Source organism: Cyprinodon tularosa, unplaced genomic scaffold (assembly GCF_016077235.1).
Source record: "Cyprinodon tularosa strain WSP-4 unplaced genomic scaffold, ASM1607723v1 ctg268, whole genome shotgun sequence".
NCBI classification, from domain to species: domain Eukaryota; kingdom Metazoa; phylum Chordata; class Actinopteri; order Cyprinodontiformes; family Cyprinodontidae; genus Cyprinodon; species Cyprinodon tularosa.
The window spans coordinates 679,220-695,990 of NW_024038972.1; the positions used below are offsets into that span (position 1 = coordinate 679,220).

Here is a 16,771-nt window from a genome sequence, read left to right on the forward strand (position 1 = left end):
AACTACTTCATAACGCATGTTTAATTTCTATTCCAACTAGTAATACATTATAATAATGTCCATCATTAAATTGACAGGAAATCATAACATGACCATTACGTATCAATGAGATGACAAAATTATTTTCTATTATGATCAAATGTTCTACTTGTAGAGAATCAATCATTTGTCTGTTTGTGAAGGAGAAAAATAAAGTCAAATGATATTTAAATTGCTCTGCCTCCACTATGATGGATAGGTACCCCCGCTTTATGTAGGACAGATTTAAAAATGGCACTGCTTAAGATGGCAAGAGGTTTTTTTTTGTGTTTTTTTTTTTTTTTAACACCTGGGAGCAGCTCATTAATAACATGAAAACAATACATGAAATACTTCTACAAGTACCAGCTAAGTTGAAAAAGAGGCACCAAGGATGCAGAGCAGGAGAAAGGAGAAGAGAGAGGAGCAGGAAATTCAAGCCATCTCTTCCATCACTCATGGGCAATGTAAAAAAACTTTAGGAAACAGATTAGAAGAACTCAAAGCCCTAGCAAGGACCCGACCAGAATATTGGTTATGCAACATTATGTTTTACTTAAACATGGTTGCAGGATCATGTTCCTGACTTCAGAATCAATTTTCCGGACTTGCTGACCAGACAAGCAGACAGAAACTTTAAAGAAGCATGCCCGGTCTAATGAATTTTCTGTCTTCAAGTTTTGACAAACCACATTTACTTTTAGAACAATCCTATGAGGGTAAAAATTTACTTTGAACTACGGGTGTACTGATACAACTTTTTCATTTCTGATACAGCTTTGAGAATTGGCAGGTACCAAAATTACCACGACTGATAACAGATTTTATTAGCCATTTTATACTGTAGAATGTAAAAAAAGGCTTGATAAAGTAATATTATTGAAACAGGGAAGAAAAGTCAACAACCAAAGGTATGAATACAACTGACTTGTAAAATTAACCTATGAGTTACAGGAACTTAAGAGAAGCACGAAAATATTGGAGATTTTAGATGCCAGCATATTATTTTCTGACTAATATGGATCGATATCTGATAAATTCAGATCGGGACGTCCCTACTTAGAACTGATGCCGCAATGTGGCATCAGCTCAATTTTTCTTGTGTCCCAAGTCATCCTTAGAAGCATACTGTATGCAATTGCAGTCCCATTTTATGAGGCTTTTTATTCCCTTACCTTGTGCTGCCTAATCGCACGCCGCCATCCTGCCATTTATGCCAGTCTACCTTGGTAGAAAGACCAGAAAGCTTGTTTAGTTCACTCATTTTGTCGATTCACAGGATGATATTCAACCATACAAGGGAAAAAAGGTGGTGAAGGTGTCAGAAGTGTATTATTAAAGAGCAATATTGAATGTGACAGATTTCCGCTTACAAAGTGAAAATGACTGCAAGTAGAAAATTACCCTCAAATTGATGGATCAGGTCATCATTCCATGTTAATTTGAATCCTCAATTCAAGTGGTTTACTTGCCTTATTATCCTTATACAAATTTTCCAGAAAGAATGAAAGATCCTAGAGTTGTGTGTATGTAGCTGTAGCTGACTATTATGGTGCAGAGATGGTTTAAATTATTCTCATTGCTTGTAGTCAAGTCTGAACTTTAACTGCAGTGGTTGGATAAAATGAACATTTGTCTTATCATTTTATTTTGCATGTTCAGTTTTATGTTTTGCTACCTAAAATGTTTGCAAGATTTATCATTCTAATTCTATTGAGAGAGTATGTTATAGAATGACAAGATTTTAAGAATGATTGAAAAAAAAAATGCTGAAGAGGCCAAATCAAAGAATAAAAATTTATTTTCCTTCATTGAGAAATCTTAACTTTCTAACCTTTATTTTGTGTCCGTTTCTCCATGCTGAAGATTAGGAGTTCACATTTCTACAGCAGGAAATGAAATAAAGATCGAATAACTGCAAGAAAGGCAGAACAGACAATGCTGAATTAATTCTATTAATCATTTCCAAATTGAAATTAGGTTGTGGATGAAGAGATGTGTGAGTAACTGTTAAAAAATGTCTTTTGCAACTAATATTAGAGCCAGTGATTATCTTTCTTCATTTAATGTGTTTGTGAAGGTCTCATGCTGGCTGGAGGTAAAATCCGGCTCATGTGAAACTGTGTATATAGATCTATGTGTTTGTCCTGTTGAGCCATACTATCTGTCCCCAGGTAAAGGTCGTCATTTTCTCTCTCTTCGTGGAGCCGTGAAGAAAAACGCGGCTTTCCTTCGTAAGGCGTGTGGGTTTGTCGGCATGGACCAATATTAGTTAAAGATTTTACAGATCGTAGAACTGCAAGCGGACTGCAACCTCTCTGCACTTTTACTATGCCCAAATCTTCCTTTATTTTTGTTTTTATACCTTCCTTTTGTATTTAACAAATCTCCCTCCACTTAAGCGTTTGCTTTTATCCCTTTCAAACTTCGATCTGTTAGTATGTACTGTAGTAAGAACCTGTCAACACTAAACTTGTTTTTTTTCCTCAATGTCTTTCTTGTGCTTCTATACACCTTTAAAATAAGTGATCCTTTAATTATTTCCCACATGAGTATTATGAAATTTTAACTTTGTTGATGAGGGATTTTTTACCCATATATGCTTATCCTGTTGCAGGATAGTCATTTCTCTTGATTGGACGTTGCAATGCTTTGGGTCACTCAAGTTTTTTCATTTAATTGGCTAAAAAGTTGATTGCAGTGTAAAAGGAGACACAGAGGAGAAACAACTTTACTGTTGTGGCATAAAACTGAACTTGAAAGGAAACAATTTGCCTGATGTCTGAAAACATAAGAGGTTAATGTTACCACAGACAATTAATGCCGAGCACATATTGTACATGCAGAACTTTCTTTGCAGATGTGATGACATAATCCTCTTGTTTCGGATTCCTTTCCCCAAATGCCCCTGCATCATTCAAAGCTTTCAGAAAATTTATCTGAAGTTTTATCCTGTAAAATTTGACCAGGATCTTCATGGATGCCTTGCAGAATTCACACCCCTGAACTTTTCATTATATTGTCACATTACCACCAAACACTTTAATGCATTTTATGGGGAATTTATGTGATAGACCAACACAAAGATAAAATAGGAAAATAGCTTTCCATTTTGCTTTGTTTCTTTATTTTAAAACCAAATATTTGGCTTTATTTATTTATTTATATGTAATTTATTTATTTAAATGTTATTAGACAAACTGGAATCGATACTTCACCTTTCAGCAGCAAGACTCTTTGGAGTGTGTGGGCCACCTCTACCCTTACAGCACTGTCATTTGTTAAGCTCAATCCATCTTCCTCTACTCTGATGAACTCCCCATTTTGCAAATCAAAACCATTTCAATAACATGATACTGCCAGCTTCATGTTACGCAGATAGGATGGTGTGTTCAGGATGCTTAAGTGCAGTTATAAGAGAGCATCTTTTCCTGCACCTTTGTCATGTCGCTTAGAGAAAGACTTCTTATGTCTTTCCCCTACAAGTGTTATTAGTTGTTGTTTTTTACCACTTTACACAATTTATACTAGAACAGTCAAGTTCTTGCCATCTGAGCCATCAGTATCTGCAGCTTTTCTGACCTGTTGCATGCTTAATGCCCTTCTTGCCCACCTGTTACTTTAGGCAGTCAGTCGTGTCCTGGTAGGCGTCTGCTGAATGTGGCGGTTTACATATTTTTTCACAGATCACACCTGGGACAGCAGGTGGTGACAAATATCAGAATTGCAATTAAACTCATTTTGTAGGAATTACTTCTTTAATTTAATAATAAAACTACATTTGTAAAATCTATATGTTGGTTTGACGTATCCATGTAAAATTTGAAAAATTTAATAAATGTATAATTCACCTAACCTAACCATTTCACACGGAATTTTGGAACCAACTAAAGCAAATTTGACTTTAAGTAAATACATATTTGCAGTTTATGGTCATGCAAAAAATAAAAAAATAATAAAAAATAAAAAATAATAGCCAGGGTTGAAAAAACTTGTGGCTACTTTTTATGGGTTTTTGAACAGATTCAGCTTTGATTTGAAATTCAGGGGAGAAAGTGATGCATACTGGAAAACTCAGCTATTTTTGGTGGTTTTCCAGCAGCTTAAGCAATAGTCACAATAGTGAAATCAATTGAAATGCAGCAAATTGTAGCCCCTACCTCCTTTTCCTTCACCTTTCATGGGGTCAACAGTATGAGCGCCACTGCTGTCGGAAAGGAAAGATGGACTGCTGTGTGAAAAGGTCAGGCTTTAGCCTTCCGGACGTCATCACAAACATGGATGATGATTTTCTAATTGGGACTTGAGCCTTCTGCAAAGAAATACAAAAAACACAATTTACAGAATTGTAGCTGCTGCAACTCGCAATTACAAAACCCCAAAAAAGAAGGTGAGGACATTTGCAGTGCTCCAAGAGGGGTTTATTTGAACAATCGTCTGCCGTAAAAAGCGTCTTAATAACTACTTAACACAACAGCACTTAAAACAAAGGCTAAATAAGGGACAATTTAATATTGTTTGATAACTGTAATATAATTCTGTCAGTTTTTAAAGATTGTACATTTTAAAAGATTATTAACAGACTCCTTGGTTGACAAAGATTCTCCAAAACATAATTCTCATTTGCCAAAATATCCAAAAATTCAAAAAGATTGTATATACATCATGCTAAACCGTCATCTAATCCTCTTTACACTAGAAAAACATCTCATCCTGGTTTCCATCATGTTCTTACCTTTTTTTTCTAGTAATTTCTCACCCTCCTGTGCTCTGTGTTCATTTTCCTCATTTCTCGTCTCCTTGTATCAAGTCTTTGGGGTTTACTCTAACAATAGTTATTAAACTAGTTCATAGCTCCATTGAGGGGAAGTCACCGGACTGCTTTTGAATAGTATTTGAAAGCCACTTGCCTCAGGAGAAAATTTTAGGCCGCAAGTGCATTTAACCAAGAAGCTTAGCAGCAGGAGGGACGTGTCCATTTGAGGAAACTTACATCATGTTAACAGCTAAGTTCAGAGACTGTACAATACCTTTCAAGTGTGAATCTCTATCGCTAGTCCATGTGTCAGTTTATTCTGACATATAACGATAGCAGAGGGTTTACAATTTCTCCTATGGTAGATTTGTGGCTTCAACAACTACTGATCAGATGATGAAACAGAAATGCTTGAATAAAAAAAAATTGCCACAAACACACAGCTTATTAAAAGCTTTATTGCTGATAGAGATCAAACTTTATTACAACTGATTTTTTCTGTAAAAACGAAGTGATTATTTTTGGTTTTGGAACAATTTATTTTAATATCTGTTCATCCATTTTCTCCCGCTTAGTCCTTGTCAGAGTCGAGGTGTAGTCGGTGCCTATCTCCGACAGTCTATGAGAGAGGTGGGGTACACCCTGGACAGGTCGCCAGTCTGTCGCAGGGCAACACAGAGACATTCAACCATGCACACACACACTCTCACCTAAGGACAATTTAAAGAATCCATTTAACCTAGCAGTCATGTTTTTGAACCGTGAGAGGAAGCAAGATTACCTGCAGAGAACCCACGCATGCACAGGGAAAAAAGCCAGAAATCAAACCTAGAACCTTATTGCTGCATGGCAACAGCACTACCCTCTGCTCCACTGTGCAGCCCTTATTACTTTAACATTTATAGAAAAAACTGAATATCATAAGCTAGAAAAAACTATGCATTTAATTCAAATACTAAAATAGGTTTCTTGGGCCCAAATATATACACACTGCACACACATTTATTGTACATTTAGCTAGCTTCTTATGCCATGATTTCCATAATGACTGTAATCTTCTGGGAGAATATGTGGTAAGATATCCAAACTGATTTAGTCTGGGTGTTTTCCCATCATGCACCTACATTTTAAAGCATATTTAACTATTTTATCAGCTTCAAAACGAGACCGAATACTTTTAAATATTTTGTATGTAGTAAATTTACTCTAGTTCTCCATTATTCAACCCTTTTTTTGTGGTGTCTCTGTATCAATGGTAGCATGTGCCATACAGCACACATGATGCAATTTTGTTAAATGCTGTGAGCTGGGCTATGCTTATACTTTCTGACATGCAAAGAATTTTAGGAAATCATAAGTATTCTTAATGACCTATTGATAAGGACAATCCAGTTTGCTTTCCTTACCTTCAACACAGAGCCTCAGCATGACCATTATTATCACATCTTTTACATACTTCATATTTGCTACTGTATTCCTAGCCTTTGCACCCCCTGCCCAATCAAAATAAAGGCTATAGATGATGATAAATGGAAAGGAGGATATGTCCTTCCTAAGCTGAAAAGGCACTGTAGAACCAATACCAACAAATGTATAGTCATTTAATCCATGGATTGTGGAAAGAAAATTAAAAATAACCCTTCTTCACACACCCAAAAAAAATGTAAATTCTTGCCTTGATCAGCCTTTAAAGTTGATAACAATTCCACCATGAATGAATAATGGTTAAAGTTCACCTTTAAAAGCACATTAAAACAAACATGCCAGTAATGAGTGCAGGCAAACCGACTACTGGTGTCTGATTATGATACCTACAACGTGCAATAAATAATTGTCGCTCATTTCTTTCCAGCAAGCCTAGACTGACAGAAGCAATAAAAAGGGATGGATCATTTCATATTAGTCTTTCAACCAGCCATCTAATTTTCCTTTCCTTGCTCACTCAGTCTCCTGTCATCTAATCCTTCTTTAGCATTCACATTATTGTCTCCTGGTCTCAATTCATTGGTATCAGTTTGGACATCCATTTTTGTATTTTTTTTTTTTTTCATTGTTATCCATGAATAGATTTCATATTGTAATCTCTTCTCCCATCCTTTTAATATCACCTTATCTCTCTATTTATGCATATAAAACTTGAATGCCATTTGGAAACAGAAACATAAAACTGTTGTCTTTCAGAAAAAGTGTGCTGTTATGAATTATACTTGAAACTGGATAAAAATATTTAATTTCCGTATTGTTACAAAATATAGGATTAATTGGGGATAAAAGCATTAGAAATTACAACCCGTTTAAAGTTCTTGCACAACCATTTTCAGCAAAATGCAATATATATTTCCTTTACTTTTCAGTAGCTACATTAGTTTTTGTAATATGGCTGAACAGAGCTGAGAGTTTAGTACTTAAAATATAGAAGTATTTATATTATTAAAACAGGATGTTTTACATCACAAACCTTTCATGATGTATTAAATGAGGACTCAAATGGAGAGCTTGGTAGAAAAAATCAAGTCCTTCGACTGAAGAAAAAAAGAAAAACTTATAAAGCTCGAACTGGAAAAGGTAGAGCAACAGAACTATAAACAGTTAATATCCCGGACAATGAGACACAACAAGAGAGATTCCAGTTTAAAAACTGGGTCTGAAGCTCAAATATTAAGGGAAGGGGGTTCTTTACATCTGAATCAAATGGCTAAAACAGCTCAACAGCTCACTAGTAGATGTCATCCCTGCTAACGAGGTCATATTGAAGTCAGGTGTGTTGAAGCAGAGATGCATCAGGAGTTTGAGCTCGCTGGTTGTTCTTCTTCTTGTGAGGTTTTATGGCATATATATATATATATATATATATATATATATATATATATATATATATATATATATATATATATATATATTTCCAAACTGTTCAACTGAACCCAACATAATAAATACTACATTTGCTCTTTTCTAATTTATGTTTAAGTTCCCAGTTTAATTCTTTAACTTCAACATACTTTTCTGCAGCTTTCACTATTATTTTTGATGTTTTTCCGTTTTTCCCATCATCTGTGCACTACAATTGATCACTTCAACCATGAAAAGAACAAAATCTTTCTTTGTTATAATCAATTAATATTCAATGTTGGGACATTGCTCCAGAGGTTTTGAATTTGCCATTTGCTGAACTGTTGCTTTGGGTTTTTCTGACTGGGATGGGATCCTTTTTGCAGCTTCAGCATATGTTATTCTGAACTCAAATTTCAGTTTTTTTATTTCTTCAGACCTTTTACTCACTTCACAGCCACGATATGCAGCAGTATGTTCTCCACCACAGTTACAGCATTTGATTTTAGCTTCTTTCCCACATTTTCCATATTCGTGCTCTCCAGCACACCTTCAATATCACTGTTTTCCTTTACATAATGCTGCTATATGTCCAAGTTCTTGGCATTTGAAGAATCTCAGAGGCGGAAATTGTAGCTCAGTTATCCAATGAAAACTTTGCTGGGTAATTGCTCTTCTTCAAAGCTCACTGGTTTGTGTATTGGAAGACAGTAAGGCAGAGCAAGCAGGCGATAGCAATCACGAGTATGAGCAGCAGCTGAGGAGAGTTACTGTGAGATAGGGAGCTGAGAAAGAGAGCAACAGGAAGTTGTTTGCCAACCACCATTAAAATACAGAGAAAGAAGAAAAAGAAAACAACAGGCAGAATTGAGCAGAAAGAAATAAGGGATATTTCTACCACATTTATCTATCATAAACAATCATAGGAATAAACTACCCATCTGTGTGAACTAAAACGGCAAAACAAAGAAAATATAAACCACACAGAAGGAACTTATGGCCTAAATCTAAATAAGCCCCCCTGAAAAAAAAAAAAAATTCAAGGATCATTAAAAAGTAATTAATGTGTTTCAGTTAGATTTTGGCCTCTGGATCATTCTGAATAAACGAAGAATTTAATTCAGTGTGTACTTCATTGCAGCTTCAGTGCAAAATCTTTTTTAATTGTCAACATGCAACAGGCAAAGAGTGCAGGAAAACTAACTGGAGCACGTTTAATTGAGACAACAACAACAAAAAAAAAAAACATATCACACAAATACAATTTAAAAAAGGATAGAAATACCAAATTAAAAATGTAGATTTTAGCTGTCCCTTAGAGATGAAGATGGAAAAAAACACTTTAAGTTCATTTGGCAGCTCTTGCCAAAAAAATTAGCTACCAAGTGTTATGTTTATGACAGAAATGCAGTGAAATAACAAGAGAAAAATATATCAAAGATTAATAAAACACACGTAAATGTGGCAAATGTTTCCACTAAATATTTTGTATGATAGTATTGTTGTAATAAAGTAATGGGGATTAAATACAAATAGGATCCATTTTATCATATATTTTTCTTCATTTTCACTGTTATTCTTAATCATTTGGTCTATCACGGAAAACTCCAACAAAATAAATTAAAGTTGGTGGGTTTATGATGCCACAAGGGCAAAACAGTTAAAATACTACAAGCACTTTTGGGAAGCTGTATGTGTACATTTGGAGTGCACATTTTATTAATCCCGATATACACTTTTACTCCCAAAGACTATATTTTGTTTCTGATTCACCCTCATATTTCTTTTTGTTTACCCATTTTTCTCAGTGAGCATGCCAGCCAGTGAAAACGAATCAGTCAACACAGATAACGCCCCCGGAGGAGACGTGGAAGGGGAGACATGCTGCACCAGGCTGGCGTGAGTACCTCACCCTCTTACACAAACAAACACACCTCTTCTTCAGCTCTTTCGATCACCATCATTCCCATGGATGAGTTCTCGCCCTGCCTGGATTTTTGTCTTTATCACTGGCACTGCTGTGATGGACATGGTAGAATTTGGTGTCTCAGCTTTCCTCTGCGCTTCATTGATCTAATAAGGCAGCCATGGTCTAATGCCTCATTGAGTTTTTTAGGCATCCATGCATTAAAGGTTGGTGGGGTAAAGTAACAGCAACATGCTCCACACAGATAAAACATTAAGGTAAAGGTGAATGTATCTGAGGAGACACAGCTGGGTTTTCTTCTCACAGGTCAGTTGTAAGGCTGTAAGGCACCTTTGTCTTTTATGGAGTCCCATTTCTGAAATAATAATTCAAAAGAATCCCTCCATTTTTTTCTCTATGTGTTTATGTTTATGTATGGTATAACAGGACATTTCACTGGCTGTGTTTCTGATCATTCTCCACCCGAGCTAATGTTGGCTGTTGAAACGCTTTCTTTCTCCCCTGTGGGAGTTCACAAACAGCTGACTCACTAACTCCTGTAATCCCCTGATGCTTTCCTTCTTATTTTACATTATTCAAACAAATGAGTTGCTTTCTTTCTTTGATGCAGGGCATCACAGCTGCCGTGACCCTCAGTGAGCCTCTACATTAACATGCAGAAGCCAGTACATACACATACAGAGCTGCTCATCAATAAAACAAATTACTTCAAATTATAACTATATGAAACAAAAAAGAGAAGAACTTTTTATTAACTGAATAAAAAAAAAAAACATGCAAGGATGACCCTTTTTTCTACCCTTATTGTCTACGGCGTATTTTCTTTTTATTGATTTGTTTAGTTGTATTTGACACTGTCAAACTAAATCAACTTGAACTTAAATAATTGAATAATGACCACTTAAAATAAATGCATTTAAATATTTTAGTTAAGTTTACTCGAGTAAATCTTATCGATCTACGTTTCTGTCTGTCTGTCTAATGTACATCCATTATTCATCTCTCATCTATCAGACATGTACAATAGTCATCCATGCATCCATCTATTCATGCGTCCATTCGTCCATCCATCTTGCTATCCTTCCATTTATCATCCATCCATTTATCATCCATCCATCCATCCATCCATCTTTTCATTCATCCATCCATGCATCCACCCTTCCATCCATCCATTCATCCATGCATCCATGCATCCACCCTTCCATCCATCCATTCATCCATGCATCCACCCTTCTAACCATCTTTCCATGTATCTGCCCTTCAATGCATCCATCCATCCATCCATCCAGCCTTCCATCCATCCATCCATCCATCCATCTTTTCATTCATCCATCCATGCATCCACCCATCCACCCATCCATCCACCCATCCATCCATCCATCCATCCATCCATCCATCCATCCATCTTTTCATTCATCCATCCATGCATCCACCCTTCCATCCATCCATGCATCCACCCTTCTAACCATCTTTCCATGCATCTGCCCTTCAATGCATCCATCCATCCATCCATCCATCCATCCATCCATCCATTTTTTGTCTTATCCATTAACTAATCCATCCATCCTTCACCATGTTTATCCAACCATAAACCTATTTCTTTGTCCATCCATTAATCATTCAGCTAACTATCCTTTTTTTGTCTTTTCATGTATTAATTTAGTCTACACATTTCCCTCTCCATCAGTATATTTGTTCATGGATTAATCCCAGTAATTTATACGTCTTCTTACCAGTCATCTATTAATCTTTTATTATCTTTTTATTTATTTTGCCATTTGTTCATCTATCTCTATTGACACGCATCAGTCTATCCAAGTCAGTTCTACCTCCCTGCTCCATCTTTTAAACTTGACCTCTTTACAGATATCTGCCAAGGTATCGAAAAAGATTTTATTGATTACAGCTTTAAGAATGGCTTTAAAGAATTGGGAATTTGGAATAACCAAATCTGGTGAGATTTACTATTTTGAATCTTGAAATGTGAAGAATGTTAATAAAAAAAAAAAAAATACTTTTTTTTTTTTAATTTGAGAAAAAAAAAATCTATTTTGCAATTTGTGATTTAAGAGAGAATCATTTTAGATTTCAGACTTAACATTCGTTGCATTGTGTTATCAACCTGGTTTTATTGATCTGAGAAGATCAATAAGATAGGAAGATAGAAAGAAGATTATATATATATATATATATATATATATATATATATATATATATATATATATATATATATATATATATATATATATATATATATATATATATAAGTTTGTTTGTTTACTTAAACCCTAAACAAATGCGTTTTTAATCTAATTTTAAAGCAGCTGATGTTTTCTGAACTTTTACAGTTTTCTGTGAATTTCTCCCAGATTAGTAGAGCATTACTAACTAAAAGCTTCATGTTTGGTTTTGGTTCAGGGTGTACTAGATTATAACCGTAAGATTTCAGTGGATTGTTGATATGCTAAAATGAAGTCCATATATCAACTTTATTTTATGCAAATATTTTACTCAAGTGGTCACAATATGATTTAAAAAGAAAAATAAATTAAATATCTTATCTTTGATCCTTTTTTTTATTTTAAAACATGGTTATTTTTTACATACCGTAAAAAATAACCATCCTTTCACTAAACAAGTAAATAAGTGTTTAATTCGGATATAGAGATTTACTGGGACAAAAAATATCTGCAGGAGTTTTCTTCCATTTGAGTTTAAAAACTATAGGCTTTCAGTGTTTGTCAGTTCTTATTCACATTTCCAGGAGACAGGCCCTTGGGTACCAGCTACTTCAGCACCTGCTGATCTCTTTACTGAGATGGACACATAAAGGGAAGTATGCACTGTCAGGCCCCATATCCAGCCAGTCAGTCATTCTTATTCATTCTTTCAGGGCATCAATAAGTCGCTTCATTGTTTCCGTCAGCTGTTCAGTCAGCCAGTGAGTCAGCTGCTCCATCACTTCATCAGATTTTGTCAACCAAATCAGAGGACATTTAAAAACGTCTGATAAAAAAAACTAAAAAGATGTTTTAGACAATAGTTTTCAATTTAATCTTTTGATTTTGGTACTTTCTATAGATATTTTTCTCTTCTCTTCTGTCCAAATGTTCTCCATAATATCTCGTCCTCGCTTCTCCTTGTTCAAACTTTTGGATGTTACAGTGGTGAACAATCAACAGACTTTATTTGTAATTGTGTTTTTTTACACAGGGATTGACTGAAAGAAAATCAAACTAAGATTATTTTCTTTTGACTGGATGCCACTGTTTTTTTGTGTGTACTGTCTATATATGTTTAAGAGAGTGATTTGTTAGCAAAATTTAGAAGAACATTGTTGATTTTTTTAGGATTATTACAAAAAAAAAACTACCACAAAAATGTTAAGTAGAAAACCAATGTGGGTACATCAAAACAGTGTACTGTACCAATTCTTACCAATCAAAAGCAGACATATTTACTGCAAATCCTTTCTCCAAAAACGAGGGAAACTAGATCTCCTTCTATAATTTTCAAATCACCTCTGTCTTGCGTTTTTGTCTGTCTATGTGTTTTTGTATAATCCATTTTGTTTTCTGTGTTCCAGAACTAGGATCTCCAAATCCAAGTTCAGGTTAGTACATGTTTACCATAGTCTTATACTGAAACGGTTCTTGTTTCATGGCTGTGCGTGTGAGTGCATATTTGTGGTTTGGTACTAGTGTTAAGAAGAAAAAACTTAAGAGAATTTATGAAACTAACATAATCAAACTAACAGAAAAGGCGTGTAGGATAGACTAATAATTTTACTAATAACAGTAACAGCAATATCTGTAATAAATACCAATAATTTGTGTATTTTTATAGAGCAGAATAACCTATTTATTATAAAACCTCTCTATTTTTGAAACTATGGTGAAAATAAAATATTTTCACTTCTTTTAGAGGTATATAACCTTGTCTTTTTCTCCTTGTCTGACATTTTAGTAGACCGAAGTTTAGCTGATTAATTTAAAAAGTTTCACCAAAATAATTCAATTTCTTTTTACTAAGAAAGAAGGTGAGATTTAGCAAACCTCGTCTCTTCACTCCACAAGTTTTGGACTCGTATAAGCACTTTGCAGCGGGCCCCTGCAAAACTTTGATTTTTTTTTTTTCAGATAATGCAGTAATATTTACACATATTTAAATATAATTTCCTCATGATGTCATCTGCATTGTAGGGAATCAATCCAACCTGCAGCAAAATATGCACATAACGCCATGCTGCTATTAACATACTTACTATTTAGGAAGGAGTTTTATTCTTGCAGAACATCCCGCTCCATCCTTCTGGAGATACACATTTCTTTAGCTGGTATCTGGCGGATTTCTTTTGAATTTGTCATGGCCTTAAACATTCACAGGTGGGCCTGTATATAACTCACATATTGTAAATAAATTCATTATTTAAAAAGAAGCTTAAAAAGCCCTAAAATCATCTGGGTTCTCTAATATCGAATGCACAGAAGTCTAAGTGCATGTAAATGTCTGGTTGTGAAAAAGTAATAGAAAACATTTCTTAAAATAACCTTGTTCAATGTTCTGGAATCTGGATGATAAAATATTGGTTATTCTGACTGATTTGAAAACAGTAATAATAGAAATATTGCATTTCATCTGGGTTTTATTTTATTTATTTTTTTCAGTTATAGAGCTAAAAGAATCTTGATGTAGTACCATCATATATGAGAACTTTCTAAAACTTAATACTCTTCTGTAATTCTAAATCTAATGTTATCTGACAGATGCTTTCAAATAGATGTTTTCTATTAGGAAAGAAAAATATTAGTGAAGGATGGCAATAAGTTTCAAAATCACAAATATGACTATAGCATTAAGGAGTGGTCTGTTTGTGCTTGTAATGTGCTGTGGGTTATGTCTTGTGTGGGCCGAAACTAAAAGAAAAGCGATTTAGCAATAAAACCAGCTGTGTTCTAATTCATGAATATTCCTATACGCTTGTTTAGAAAAAGGAAAAAATCAAAAAGAAAAAGCGGATTTGACACCTTCATTAAAATGTTTATTGAATCCTTGAACAGTACAGGTTTTTCCTCGTTAAAGCAAATATTCTTCCTTATGGTCATTTATATTTTTAGAAACATTATTTTCTTCTGAAAACTAAATGTCAAACTAAGTTGACAAGTGAAGGGCTGAACAGCAGAATGTTAGCTGGTTAATTTGTCCGACTGCTCTGTTAGCCATCCTGCAGTTATACACACTCCTTGTACTTTAGCAAATGAAATTTAAAAAACAATTACTTTGCAAAATGTATTTACGTTCCATTGCTAATTATGATTTGCAAAATTGTAAGGATATCTAAGCAGCAACATCGTTACTAGCATGGAAAAATCATAATAGCCTTGTTTGAGCAAAAACAGGTCAAGTAAGGTCACCTTTGTGTAAAGCTATTCAACATGCAGCAGAAAAAAAGTATCCTTAGACTTGGACGCTTTAAAATCCCCCAAAAAGTGTTTAACATCAGAACTCTACTTTTTAATCTGCACCCTTTAAAGCTGTATAATGGAAACTAGCCTATGTTCAACGGCTACATTCTTGCCTATGGAAATTATTTAAAAGAAGTATTTGCTTCTCAGAAAAAAAAAATGTTTTCTTTAAACTAGGGCTTAAACAATTAATAGAATTAATCGCAAGTACTTGATTATTGAAATAAGCATCAACAAATTTGGTAATCGATCAATCGTTTATTGGAGCGTAGAGACTCTAAAACATGCCTTAAGCTGACACAGCGACCCACTCAGAGCAGTAATTAAATCAAAATTGTAAAAAAAAGAAATATATATTTACACATTTTGTATTTAAGATAAAAAAAACGTTCTTCTGTCATAATGCACTACCCCGAACTCCTCAAGTGGAAAAGTTTTATTTTCACCTGGTTAATTTAATAACAAATATTCTTTAAACAACCTTTGGCTAGCTGCTTATTAAACAATTAATCAAGAAAATAATCAACAGATTATTCGATTTTGCAAAATAATCGTTAGTTGCAGATTTACTTTAAACCTGAACAGAAAGCTGTCAAAATCACATGTGACCGTTTATTATGAAATATGTCGAGCACACAGTATTCAAAAACCTTTTCACATGCAAAACAGTTCATCGTCTTCTTTTCGCTTAAACTATAAGTCAAGATAGACATAATTGTTATATACACTCACCGGCCACTTTTTTAGGTACCACATGCTAGTAACGGGTTGGACCCCCTTTTGCCTTCAGAACTGCCTCAATTCTTCGTGGCATAGATTCAACAAGGTGCTGGAAGCATTCCTCAGGGAGTTTGGTCCATATTGACATGATGGCATCACACAGTTGCCACAGATTTGTCAGCTGCACATCCATGATGCGAATCTCCCGTTCCACCACATCCCAAAGATGCTCTATTGGATTGAGATCTGGTGACTGTGGAGGCCATTTGAGTACAGTGAACTCATTGTCATGTTCAAGAAACCAGTCTGAAATGATTCCAGCTTTATGACATGGCGCATTATCCTGCTGAAAGTAGCCATCAGAATTTGGGTACATTGTGGTCATAAAGGGATGGACATGGTCAGCAACAATACTCAGGTAGGCTGTGGCGTTGCAACGATGCTCAATTGGTACCAAGGGGCCCAAAGAGTGCCAAGAAAATATTCCCCACACCATGACACCACCACCACCAGCCTGAACCGTTGATACAAGGCAGGATGGATCCATGCTTTCCTGTTGTAGACGCCAAATTCTGACCCTACCATCCGAATGTCGCAGCAGAAATCGAGACTCATTAGACCAGGCAACGTTTTTCCAATCTTTTATTGTCCAAATTCGATGAGCTTGTGCAAATTGTAGCCTCAGTTTCCTGTTCTTAGCTGAAAGGAGTGGCACCCGGTGTGGTCTTCTGCTGCTGTAGCCCATCTGCCTCAAAGTTCGACGTACTGTGCGTTCAGAGATGCTCCTCTGCCCACCTTGGTTGTAACGGGTGGTTATTTGAGTCACTGTTGCCCTTCTATCAGCTTGAACCAGTCTGGCCATTCTCCTCTGACCTCTGGCATCAACAAGGCATTTCCGCCCACAGAACTGCCGCTCACTGGATGTTTTTTCTTTTTTGGACCATTCTCTGTAAACCCTAGAGATGGTTGTGTGTGAAAATCCCAGTAGATCAGCAGTTTCTGAAATACTCAGACCAGCCCTTCTGGAACCAACAATCATGCCACGTTCAAAGTCAC

At 35.3% G+C, this 16,771-nt stretch overlaps 1 protein-coding gene across 1 annotated transcript in view; it reads left to right on the forward strand.

Annotated features, from left to right (window-relative positions):
• The window catches only part of cacna1c (calcium channel, voltage-dependent, L type, alpha 1C subunit), a 290,041-nt gene that overhangs the window by 219,059 nt on the left and 54,211 nt on the right, over positions 1 to 16,771 (forward strand). Inside the window, exons 11-13 of the mRNA XM_038289381.1 lie at positions 2,193 to 2,261; positions 9,412 to 9,502; positions 13,117 to 13,143. Of these exons, the coding sequence (XP_038145309.1) occupies positions 2,193 to 2,261; positions 9,412 to 9,502; positions 13,117 to 13,143 (187 nt within the window). The remainder of the gene's footprint in view (positions 1 to 2,192; positions 2,262 to 9,411; positions 9,503 to 13,116; positions 13,144 to 16,771) is intronic.